Raw genomic sequence first — 13,302 nt, forward strand, 5'->3', positions numbered from 1 at the left:
GTTTATAAACATTAAGGGTGTAACGGTACGTGCATTTGTTTTGAACCGCTTCGGTACGGGGGTTCGGTTCGGAGGTGTACCGAACGAGTTTCCACACGGACATATTAAGTAGCGTACCGCACGTTGTGTAAACAATGCACACCGAGGCACAACACACGGCATGCTAGCAGCGACCGGGCTACGACAACAAAGCGAAAGCGGTTTGCCGACATTGTTCAGCAGCGGTAGGGTATGCTTCTGGCAACATGTCAAACATGCTAACCTGTTTGAAGCGTCACCACTCCCAAGTGAATATCGCTTCAACGACGAGAATGACAAGCGTCGTGCAAACACCGCATTCAATCATCCTCTCCTCTGCGAGTCAGACAGGGATAAAGCAATAACAAATGCCGTTGGTGTTTTTATAGAAGCAGATTTAAGACCATATTGCATTAAAAACTAGATTTTGACCCACTTCTTCTTTCTGCAGACAATGTGGATAAACTGATTGTTCTGGCAAAAAACATGAAGATTGAGTGAAAGTCACCAGGGTTAAAGGCTGGGGGTGAAAAGAAAAGTTAATCTGAGGCTGAGTTGACTTGAAACTGTTTAATGTTGCACTTTTTATATGTAGAAGAAAAGTTGTCATTTTATTTAATCTGAGCAACAACTTGAGGCAGTTTAATGTTGATTAACGTGGACCCCGACTTAAAGAAGTTGAAAAACGTATTCGGGTGTTACCATTTAGTGGTCAATTGTACGGAATATGTACTGTACTGTGCAATCTACTAATAAAAGTCTCAATCAATCAATCAAAAAAAGCACTTTATATGTAGAAAGGTTTTGTTAAGAAACCATTCTGAGCCTTATCTTATTTTGTTTTTGTTTTATATATGTTGACCACATTAACCCTGGCAATGGACCCTGTGTGTATATGTATGTTATTGTTATGCTTAGCGTTCATGACTGCCTGCTGTTGCACTCATCAGCCTAGTGGTGGCTCACATCCATCACACACACAGCTATTTCTATTTTTGGGCAGAATTATTATAGTGTTCCCAATGTTAAAAGGATAAAGCCATTGTTTACAAATTTGGTGAATAAATAACCAAAAAATGTACAGTATATTTTGTTGTTTTCTTACTGTACCGAAAATGAACCGAACCGTGACCTCTAAACCGAGGTACGTACCGAACCGAAATTTTTGTGTACCGTTACACCCTTAATAAACATATGAATTTGAAAAACACGAAAAAAGATTTTGTGATGCTAAAAAATATAGATGTAATCATAGTAGTATCGACTAGATACGCTCCTGTACTTGGTATCATTACAGTGGATGTCAGGTGTAGATCCACCCATGGCGTTTGTTTACATTGTGACGCCGGTGAGCTACGGTGTGTAGTGAAGCATGTTTAGCTATTCCTCGTCCTGCGGGGATGATACTTGTAAGAAACTTACTTTAGTAGCTCAAACACTGCCAACTGCGGATGGATGTTCGCTGCGAGTCTTATAAAGCACCTCTTCCTGAGGGCGTTTCAGTGTTATAACTTCACCTTTATCGTCAGTTTTTAGGCCAAAATGCATCCGTTCTCCCTTTTCTGTCTACACACTGTGTCTGCTTGTAAGTACTCCATGATTGTGCGCTGCCAAACATGCTCCACTGCTCGTAAAACTAGCAATGTCACGACGTGCCGTCATGCCCGGGAACCGGTACTTTTCAAACATATAGTACAGTTTTTGATTCATTAGTACCGCGATACTGTACTAGTACAGGTGTACCGTACAACAAGAGATGTCCGATAATATCGGACTGCCGATATTATCGGCCGATAAATGCTTTAAAATGTAATATCGGAAATTATCGGTATCTGTTTCAAAAAGTAAAATCTATGACTTTTTCAAACGCCGCTGTATGGCGTGGTACACGGACGTAGGGAGAAGTACAGAGCAGTTGCGTCTCCCAGTCATACTTGCCAACCATCCCGATTTTCCCGGGAGACTCCCGAATTTCAGTGCCCCTCCCGAAAATCTCCCGGGGCAACCATTCTCCCGAATTTCTCCCGATTTCCACCCAGACAACAATATTGGTGGCATGCCTTAAAGGCACTGCATTTGCGTGCCGGCCCAGTCACATAATATCTACGGCTTTTCACACACACAAGTGAATGCAAGTCATACTTGGTCAACAGCCATACAGGTCACACTGAGGGTGGCCGTGTAAACAACTTTAACACTGTTACAAACATGCGCCACACTGTGAACCCACACCAAACAAGATAGACAAACATGTCGGGAGAACATCCGCACCGTAACACAACAAACACAAAAGAACAAATACCCAGAACCCCTTGCAGCACTAACTCTTCCGGTACGCTACAATATACACCCCCCGCTAGCCTCCGCAACCCAGCCCACCTCAACCTCCTCATGCATGTCCCAAATTCCAAACTGCTGTTTTGAGGCATGTTAAAAAAAATAATGCACTTTGTGACTTCAATAATAAATATGGCGGTGCCATGTTGGCATTTTTTTCCCCATAACTTGAGTTGATTTTTTTTTAAAAACCTTGTTACATTGTTTAATGCATCCAGCGGGGCATCACAAGAAAATTAGGCATAATAATGTGTTAATTCCACGACTGTATACATCCGTATCGGTTGATATCGGAATCAGTAATTAAGAGTTGGACAATATCGGAAAAAAAGCCATTATCGGACATCTCCACGTACAACCCTAGTACAAACTGGCGTAGCTGCTAATAGCGCGAATGCCCTTGAAGCATGCACATGGTCGATTTATCGACGCTGGAAACCTAAACGATTTTTCATTTTCCTTTATCGAATATCGGCCCCAGGACTCGCTACAGCGTCACGGGCCCACTCAGGTTTGGTAGTATTGAATCAAAAGAAGCAAGACCGTTGCGAGCCTTCAGAATTGGAGTTTTAAGTCCTTATGGGTCAGTTAGGTCCGAGTCATGTGGTGACCAGCTGTCCAATGTTTTTTGTTTTTTTATTGGACCCGGATTTTATGTGGTGGCGCAACAGAAAGTTGGCATGTTGACGACTTTCAGGAGTGTGTTTGCACGATAACCCAATGTGTTGTTTCTCGGATAACAACAAGATTGCAGCAACATGCACTCTGATTGGTCCACGTCTCAAGCGTTGTCTTGTGCCAATGTGTGGCTTTTTGTCAGCCTCTTGTTGGAGAACAATCGCTGATTAGCGCTCCAGAGTGTAGTCTGCTGGTGGGCCGTGAGGGAATCGCACTAATGGCTGTAAAGGAGGAGGTCTAATTAGGCCAGGGGATAATGATGCCCAAGCCACGGGGGGTGGGGGGGAACACATCGGCGTACACATCCGACCAATCAAATGTGAGTTGGAGTTTCGCCGCTGGATCCCGTCTGATCTACCGGATCAGCCGCTCCAAGTCACGGGAAGCAAAGCCATGCGAAGAAGCCGACCCCTCACCTGCATGCTAGCTAGCCCCGTCCATTAAGGACAAGCTTCCTGTGTGTTTTGTCTGGCAGGCCGCCCGCTCCCAGATGCCGTGGAATGCGTCTCCAAACCGCGGGGAAGCAAAGAGTCAGTCAAGCAGTTCCTGTGATCAGATTCCGAATCGGGTACAACTTTCCGTGGCTCTCAGGCCCGTCCTGTCTTGTTCCCCGAACGGCCTTTCCCCCGGGATCAGACTTGTGGCCACATTCCAGAGCCGTCCTCTCAAATTAGTCTGCGTGGAGGCGTGGGCCGCACTGATGCTTCCTTCATGGGGAGGCCACTGCACAAACGCCGCCTTCTTGACCGCGCTTGACTTCCTGCCAGCCGCTCGCTAGCAGCTGTCCCCGTGTTTACACTTTTTTTTTTTACTAACACTAACTTTGTCAAGACCACCTCCCACCCCCACGCTGGCTCTTATACAACACATTCCTTCAGGCTCTCGATTTGGACTTGGACAGAATAAGAGTCTTAACATTGGTTTAACTTCGCCATCCGCTCGGAATTTCAACATCGCAGCCAAAGTCACTGCTCGCCCAGTAAGACCCTTTTTAGCCCACTTTGTTTTGTTTGTTTGGATCATAAACGTGTGAACATGTTCCATTGCATTGTCCATGTTGCGTTTACATTGGGACACAATCTGGCTTCGATCTGGATCAGACTTTGCATTAGAGTTGTACGGTATACCGGTACTAGTACAGTACCGCAATACTAATGAATCATATTCGGTACTATACCGCCTCTAAAAAGTACCTGTTATCTCTATTTTTACATTTTGATAGAGGGAGAGATTTTTTTATTATTATTTCAGTTATGTACATTAATACGTACATGAGTTTGAGTTTATTTGGAACATGCAAGCATACAACATGATACATCACCATTTCCAGTTTCTCTTTTCAACATGTTCGAAAAGGAGTAGGAAGAAGCAGAGCTTATTTAATCCTACCCCTTTTCTTTTACTTAACAGTTGCTAAAACTTTTGTTCACTTCCTGTTCTCAATTTATTCACAATATACTCCATAAGCATGGATGAATTAAATAAATTCAGTATTCTTCTTCTTGGTACTTTGTAAACACTTTAAGTTTGAAGAGTTTCTTGAAGTGGATCATATTAGTACATTGTTTGATTGCTTTGCTTAATCCATTCCATCATTTAATTCCACATACTGATATATTGAAGGTCTTAAGTGTTGTACGTGCATACAAATGTTTTAAATTACATTTCTCTCTAAGATTATATTTCAACTCTTTTTTGTACATGATGTATCGGGACAGATCCATTAATAGTTTGAGCAGAAATATGTTAATAATAATAATAATGGATAGGAATGAACTATAAACAATAAAACATTAACAAATTGCTGTGTCCCATGAATGTTTTTGGAAAGAACACCTTTGTGACGTGAAAGAAACCTTGTTTACTTTTTATATCAAAATAAAACACAAAGCAGTTTGGCTAATGAAGATGAAGTCTAATAAACGAGCTTTGTTCTTCTCTTGGTTCAGTACAACACTTTGGCCAACAAAAATAAAGAGTGACACCTCGCACATCGAATGCACAATCTTCACAGCCTGCGTTCAATTTGATGAGATGACAAAACATTTAGCTCGTATTGATGTTATTTGACCACTGATACAGTTTGCAGTTACATAGAGGAGAGAACATCCCAGTAAACAAAGTAAAGACTTTATAAAGAAGTTGTGCCAATGTTCACGACACATCACCTGTTACATGTTTCCTCACCTCATTAACTCTGTCACAACTGAGGACGCTGTGTTGAAAGCAACATCAAATAATTGTGTCCTTCGCTGTATACTTTTAGTGTGGGGATAAGTGTCTCCAATATTGTCCACACCTGTCTCCATCCAAACACAGCAGTGCTCTCTTAAACACACGCCAGGAAGCGAGGGAAAATTACGTTAAACCAAGCGCTTGGCTCCGTTTACTCTGAGGGGAAATCTCCGGAGCAAAGTCTGTGTAGTTAATTCCCCATGATTATCAAGCAAAATGACGCCTGACTTCGCGTGGCCTAAAATGCATTAATAAATGACGGGGTTTCGGTAATTGAAAAATTAAGACGTATTACTAACTGTTGGGAATTTTATTGCAAATTATCATCATACTGTTAACAGTCAATCCCTCGTCCATTAACAAGTACAAAGTCAAGGGCGGTCACGACATGTTCTTGCCGCGGATGTTGGTCAATTTTGCCGCAGTTGCAGTGGTTAAATTCAAGCCCTGGTGTGTGTGTGTGTGTGTGTGTGAGGGAAAAAAGACATGTGTGCACGACAAAGAATATGTGTGGGAATTACACTAAAACCTCTTTTTCAAGGGAGTCTTGTTACACATAAAATAACATTCACATTAAAATGACAGGATGGACATCAAGTAAAACAGTTACAGATAACTGAGACTCCTTCAAAAGCTCTCAGTTTAGATTTAAAAGCATTTAGGATAAAAATTCAGTCAGCTTCCAGGCTCTTTTGTAGCATGTTGCAAGCACAAGGAGCTGCATAGACAAAAGCTTTTTCCCCCCAGCTCAGTGCCAGCAAAAGGGACGGAGAGCAACAGCTGATCCTTGGATCTCAGAGCATAAGACTTCGTACTTCTCTGTGAAATCAATGTACAAATGTATTCGAGGAATAGTCCCAGAAGAGCCTTGTAAATAAAAACGTACCAGCGACACGGTCTCCTAGTGGACAGAGAAGGGAGTACAAGTCACAGTGTGGTGTGTCATGGCTCTACGGTTCGTGGTGAACCTCAAAGAAGCTCGGTATTGTGGAGAATGCATATATGTTTAAGAGTTATTTCTTTATTCATAATCATGTTTAGAGCAGCTAGTGTTTTTCCATTTGTACTTTTTCTGTGTTTGTATCTTATGTCCGCAAGTAAACTGTGTGCCTTACCTTGAAGGCTTGGAATATGGTAGTTGGAGTACTCCCTTTTTTATCTTACCTGTATTAGAACAATGAGGCTGTATTCCTTTCTGGACAGGGTGGGGGCTGTTTTCCTATTCAAGAAGTTGTCTCTTTCCGTTTGAATGTTAGACCAATTCGAGATGCCGGTATGACCCTAGTCTATAAAATCCACTACACCTCCCTGATACCGAAGTACATGTCAAACTACTTCCTTAACGTAAATGACCGCCATAACCACAACACCAGGGGGAGCTCCACTAACCACGTTAAACCCAGATTCCAAACTAACAAAGGTCTTAACTCATTCTCTTTCTATGCCACATCAATGTGGAATGCGCTCCCAACAGGTATAAAAGAAAGGGCATCTCTATCCTCCTTCAAAACCGCAATAAAAGTTCACCTCCAGGCAGCTACAACCCTAAACTAACACCCTCCCCGGATTGCTAATAATCAAATGTAAACAATCAAATGCAGATACTTTTTCTTATGCCTTCTGATCTCTCTCTCTCTCTCACTCTCTCTCTCTCTCTATGTCCACTACTTGATGTCCATACCCCACACCCCACACCCCTGATTGTAAATAATGTAAATAATTCAATGTGATTATCTTGTGTGATGACTGTATTATGATGATAGTATATATCTGATAGTATATATCTGTATCATGAATCAATTTAAGTGGACCCCGACTTAAACAAGTTGAAAAACTTATTCGGGTGTTACCATTTAGTGGTCAATTGTACGGAATATGTACTTCACTGTGCAACCTACTAATAAAAGTCTCAATCAATCAATCAAACCGCATTGGTGTGGACTGGTCTCCTAAAGCTTTAGTAAAACTTGATAATATTCCTATTCTGTCTTGATGGTCCTTCTTACTCTGCATATATGTCATCTAAAGAACTTGGGATTGACCAGTGACTTTAATTCCCTGGGAGGGAAGGCTGGTCTGACGCAACAGTATACACAGTCCACCATCTGAAGACAGGAACGAGTAGCATTCATATAAAAAAGATAGCCATAATGTAGCACAGATAAAAATGTGGCAGAGACAAGGTTAGCACACGATTGGCAATAAAAGTTGAAAAGAGTGTCGTACCATGAATTGATTAACGTGGACCCCGACTTAAACAAGTTGAAAAACTTATCCGGGTGTTACCATTTAGTGGTCAATTCTACGGAATATGTACTGTACTGTGCAATCTACTAATAAAAGTTTCAATCAATCAATCAATGTGACTTCTTCAACACGCTGAAAAACACACATTCTGTAATTATTTTTTACAGCGCACCGAGATATTAAAGTACACAATATCTATTTTCATGCAAATGTTTAGTCACTGTTTTTTTTTTTTATACAATCATTTGTGCGTTTCAAGCAGGAAGTCTGCTCGCCTGTGTTCAGGGACCCTCCTTGGCAAAAAACCGACCAATCACAGCTCTGCGTCGCAAATGTAGGATTTTTTTTCTACGCGCAAGAGCATACGCCAGGCTTAATCATTCAAGGAGAGCCCCTGGCCATACTCTGATTGGCCGGAAGCCCTCCCCCCCACGTGACTACAGGGCGCCATGTTCGCTACCAACTTTGAAACCCAGTTGGCCATACTCTCTTAGCCTGTACAGTACTGCCATCTAATGTCTTGGAAGTGCAACTGCATTGAAAATGAGACTCAAATGTTGAGATATAACCGTCAGCTTATTTTTAAACACATTCTACTATCAAACAATTAACATTTTTTAACACACACAAACATGCCACAAATTGAGTAGCGGTGTCAATCAAATGTGAATGGTACCCTTTGATTGATTGAGTGAAACTTGTATTAGTAGATTGCACAGTGAAGTACATATTTCATACAATTGACCACTAAATGGTAACACCCGAATAAGTTTTTCAACTTGTTTAAGTCGGGGTCCACGTTAATCAATTCATGGTACAAATATATACTATCATCTTAATACAGTCATCACACAAGTTAATCATCAGAGTATATACATTGAATTATTTACATTGTTTACAATCCGGGGGGTGGCCTGTGGAGGGGGTGGGGCGGAGAAATGGACATTGAAACAGTGTAGCTCTGACTTCGTAGGATATGTACAGCGAGCAGAGAACATAGTGAGTTCAGAAAGCATCCTTAGTTATGATGTTCTAAACTCCTATTTCCATGCCAGTGTTGTATAGATCTGATCGATGCTGGCAGTAGTAGCTGACTTGGTTATGGACTTCTTTACTGTCCTGTACTTGACTCCATTTAATCATCTAACAGTTTCTCACATAATGGATCAATGAATCCTTTCCTGTGGACACCAAGCTGTGATGTCTAACCTTCACTGATTGCTAATAATAATAATAATAGATTTTATTTGTAAAAAGCACTTTACATTGGTGTACAGCTCCACTAATGGACATTGGAGTGTTACTTTCAAAGGCAAAATTAAAGTATTGCTAGAAACATAATTTTATATGGGACTTTATTGTATTATATGTATTGTACATGTTCCAAAAAGCATAAAACACAGTATATTTAAATATACTAAATGTAAAAAAGGGAATAAATATTCAAAATAATCTAGTTTGGTTACGCCATCATGAGCGCAACACAAGGTTGTAAAAGTTTCAACTACAATTCTAAATAAGATGTCAAAAGCAAACTGAAATCAAATACACACCGCTTAAAGATTGATCAATACCTATTTATGATGATTTATCAAAATATAAAAGAAATATACCTGCACAGAACGCTCATGATGGTTAGACCAAAAAGTAACGCTATGAATCGCAATTTTCCAGGTTTTTGGGGCATTTTTATGCTATTTCCAAGCATCTCCTTTTTATTATCGCTGATTTTAAATGGTCAAACTAATGCATATTACCGTAATTTCCGGACTATAAGCCGCTACTTTTTCCCCTCGTTCTGGTCCCTGCGGCTTATACAACGGTGCGGCTTACATACGGCCTGTTCTTCTCCGACACCAACGAAGAGGATTTCGGTGGTTTTAGTACGCAGGAGGAAGACGATGACACACAGATTTATTGTTAATAAATGGGACGCTTTGCGTTCCCAAACAGTCATCTCTGTCCCGACAATCCCCTCCGTGGTAGCAGGAACCCCCGCCCTATATACTACGGTAATTACACATCAAAACCCTGCGGCTTATAGTCGGGTGCGGCTTATATATGGAGCAATCTGTATTTTCCCCTAAATTTAGCTGGTGCGGCTTATAGTCAGGTGCGGCTTATAGTCCGGAAATTGCGGTATATATGCATGCCCTAGTACAGTGGTCCCCAACCTTTTTGTAGCTGCGGACCGGTCAACGCTTGAAAATTTGTCCCACGGACCGGGGGGACAAAAAAAAAAAAAAATTTCATAAAGAAATACAATCATGTGTGCTTACGGACTGTATCCCTGCAGACTGTATTGATCTATATTGATATATAATGTATATATTGTGTTTTTTATGTTGATTTAATTTAAAAAAAATAAAAATTAAAAAAAAGATTTTTTTTATTTCTTGTGCGGCCCGGTACTACCAATTGGTCCGCGGCCCGGTGGGACCACTGCCCTAGTAAACAAAAAAAGTCATATTTATTTTGATTGTTACGTTTTGAAGTACATTTGTGCAGGTGGGTGCGACTGTACCCATTACCAGAGCTGTACACATTGAGTAAACAACCTCAAAAGTGCTACAGTGTATTAATAAAAAGATAATAAAAAATAAAGAAAAATAAAAACTACAACAGCCAAATAGCTAAAACTAGTATGCATATGTCTGAAGAAAAAAAAAGAAGGGTTTTTAAGCCTTTTTTAAAAGCATCCACAGTCTGTGGTGCCCTCAGGTGGTCAGGGAGAGCGTTCCACAGACTGGGAGCGGCGGAGCGAAAAGCCCGGTCTCCTATTGTTCGTAGCTTTGTCCTCGGAGGTTGGAGGAGGTGTCGTGTAGAGGATTTGGGGGTGAGCAGTTCTTTGAGGTAGAGGGGGGCATTTCCATGGAGGCACTGGTGGGTTAGCAGGGAGACTTTGAATTCAATCCTGAGTGGAACAGGAAGCCAGTGAAGGGATTTGAGAGTTGGTGTGATACGGTCATACTTCCGCACTCTCATCAGGATCCTAGCAGCACTATTATGTATGTACTGCAGCTAAACGTGTCCTTAGCTGTTGCTAACGGAGCGTTTTGTCTCGTTGTCGCCGCAGATGCAGCAGCTGTTCTACGAGAACTACGAGCCCAACAAGAAGGGCTACATCCGAGATCTCCACAACAGCAAGATCCACCGGGCCATCACGCTGCACCCCAACAAGAACCCGCCCTACCAGTACCGCCTGCACAGCTACATGCTCAGCCGCAAGATCGCCGACCTGCGCCACAAAACCATCCGGCTGCACCGCGAGATCGTCCAGATGAGTCGCTACGGCGCGGCCGAGCCGGGCCGGGAGGACCTCCAGCTGGGGATGCCGCCCTCCTTCATGCGCTTCCACCCGCAGCAGAGAGACGACGTCCTGGAGTGGGAGTTCCTGACCGGGAGGCACCTGTTCTCCGCCTTCGACGGACAGCCGCCGCGCCGCGGGATGGACGCGTCCCAGCGCCAAGCCCTGGACGACATCATCATGCAGGTGATGGAGATGATCAACGCCAACGCCAAGACGCGGGGGCGCGTCATCGACTTCAAGGAGATCCAGTACGGCTACCGGCGGGTGAACCCGCTGTACGGCGCCGAGTACGTCCTGGACCTGCTGCTGCTCTACAAGAAGCACAAAGGAAAGACCATGACGGTGCCCGTGCGCAGACACGCCTACCTCCAGCAGACCTTCAGCCAAATCCAGTTCCGGGAGGAAGACCCGATGGACGCCCAGACGCTGGCGGCGCACATCAACCAGGAGTCGGACTCGCTGTCCTTCCTGTCCAACTCCTTGAAGATGCTGGTCCCCTTCAAGCTGTCCACGTCCGGCCAGGAGCAGAAGGAGGTGGTGGACAAGAAGGTCAACATCCTGGTGCCTCTGTCGGGGCGCTACGACATCTTCGCCCGCTTCATGGCCAACTTTGAGCGCTTCTGTCTGATTCCCAAGCAGAACGTCAAGCTGCTGGTGCTGCTCTTCAGCACCGACAACGACACGGAGCGCGTCAAGCAGGTGGAGCTGATGCGGGGGTACCACGTCAAGTACCCCCGCGCCGACATGGAGATCAAGCCCGTGGCCGGAGCCTTCTCCCGGGCGCTGGCGCTGGAGGTGGGCTCGTCGCTCTTCACCAACCAGTCGCTGCTCTTCTACTGCGACGTGGACCTGCTCTTCACCACCGACTTCCTCAAGCGCTGCCGGGCCAACGCCGCCCTGGGCCAGAGCGCCTACTTCCCCATCATCTTCAGCCAGTACGACCCCAAGGTGGTGTACGCCGGGAAGGTGCCCGGCAACAACCACTACGTCTTCACCTCCAAGACGGGCCTGTGGAGGAACTTCGGCTACGGCATCGTGTGCGTCCACAAGGGGGACCTGGTCCGGGCGGGGGGCTTTGACACCTCCATCCAGGGCTGGGGGCTGGAGGACGTGGACCTCTTTAACAAGTTTGTGCAGTCGGGCGTGTCGTTGTTCCGCAGCACGGACACGGGCATCGTGCACGTGCACCACGCCGTCGCCTGCGACCCCAACCTGGAGGCCAAGCAGTACAAGATGTGTCTGGGGTCCAAGGCGTCCTCGCACGGGTCCACGCAGCAGCTGGCCGAGCTCTGGCTGGACAAGAACGACCACGCCCAGCGCAGGCTGGCCGCCAACAACGGCTCGCTTAGGACAGCCTGAGGGGGACGTGCTGCTGGCCACGCCCACAAATAATTTATTTTCCATGCAAGAACCCCCTTTTTACTTTTACACTTTGACAGCAGGAGGCGGGGCCAGCCCCAGGAGGCGGGGCCATCGGACACTTTGTGAATGTTTACATTTCCTCACACACAGATTGTTTTTGTGTGAACAACTGCTGGATTTGACGTCTAATTTATTGTTTTTGTTAAATGCAAAGATTGTAACTTCCTGTCACCAAAGACTCAATTCTGTGTGTGTGTGTGTGTGCGTGCATGTGAGTGTGTGTGTGAGAGATTGAGTGAACAGTAAAGAATGTTCTTTAGCATTTGGTTTAATAGCCAGGGGGCGTGGCTTCACGTGAGGGTGGAGCCAAGCAAGCGTCTTACCTGGCAGGTACTGATATTCCCGGCTGGTCCAGTCTTCCAAAACAGGAACTTTTGTGACAACATGAAGACTGACTGAGGTTGTCGTTAGTTTTTTTAAATCTTTTTATTTTTATTATTATTGTTTTTAATTTGTCTTTCAACTTTCGAGTATGAAAGTTTTTCTATTTAAAGAATAAAAATGGTGGGGAAGTTTTCCTAAAATTGTTTTCCCTTTTTTAACCAACATTCAGGAATCTGTCACAAGGTCCAAGTTACCATGGCTACTGAGACCCCCCCTTAATTCGAATCGCCCCCTGCTGTTTGTGTTTGGTAATGTTGCACCACGGACAACATGACAGATGACATGTTGATGTTGTGTAACGTGTAGATCTGTGCTTCTCAATCTCTTTTCCACCAAAGTACCACCAGAATAAAATAGAACTACATTTCTCGCGGAAATTTTGATGGGCCTGCTGTCTGTGCCCTGGACTTCTGGCTGGGGGTCGCACAGAGAAGTGAGAACCCATCATTCATTCACACCTGGTGGTGGTAAGCTACATTTGTAGCCACAGCTGCCCTGGGGTAGACTGACGGAAGCGTGGCTGCCAATTTGCGCGCCACCTGTCATTCATCATTCATTCACCAGTGTGAGCGGCACCGGGGGCAAGGGTGAAGTGTCCTGCCCAAGGGCACAACGGCAGCAATTTGGCTATCAAGAGGCGGGGAGCGAACCCGCAACCCTCAGGTTTCCGG

General features: G+C 44.4%; 1 protein-coding gene across 1 annotated transcript in view; it reads left to right on the forward strand.

The window, feature by feature from the left end:
• Positions 1-12,855, forward strand: part of chsy1 (chondroitin sulfate synthase 1) — an 87,034-nt gene extending 74,179 nt beyond the window's left edge. The window contains exon 3 of the mRNA XM_062022398.1: positions 10,592-12,855. Coding sequence (XP_061878382.1) covers positions 10,592-12,184 — 1,593 coding nt within the window. The 3' untranslated portion in view covers positions 12,185-12,855. The remainder of the gene's footprint in view (positions 1-10,591) is intronic.
• Positions 12,856-13,302: the final 447 nt, after the last annotated feature.

The sequence above is a fragment of the Entelurus aequoreus genome, linkage group LG02, assembly GCF_033978785.1.
Source record: "Entelurus aequoreus isolate RoL-2023_Sb linkage group LG02, RoL_Eaeq_v1.1, whole genome shotgun sequence".
Taxonomy (NCBI): domain Eukaryota; kingdom Metazoa; phylum Chordata; class Actinopteri; order Syngnathiformes; family Syngnathidae; genus Entelurus; species Entelurus aequoreus.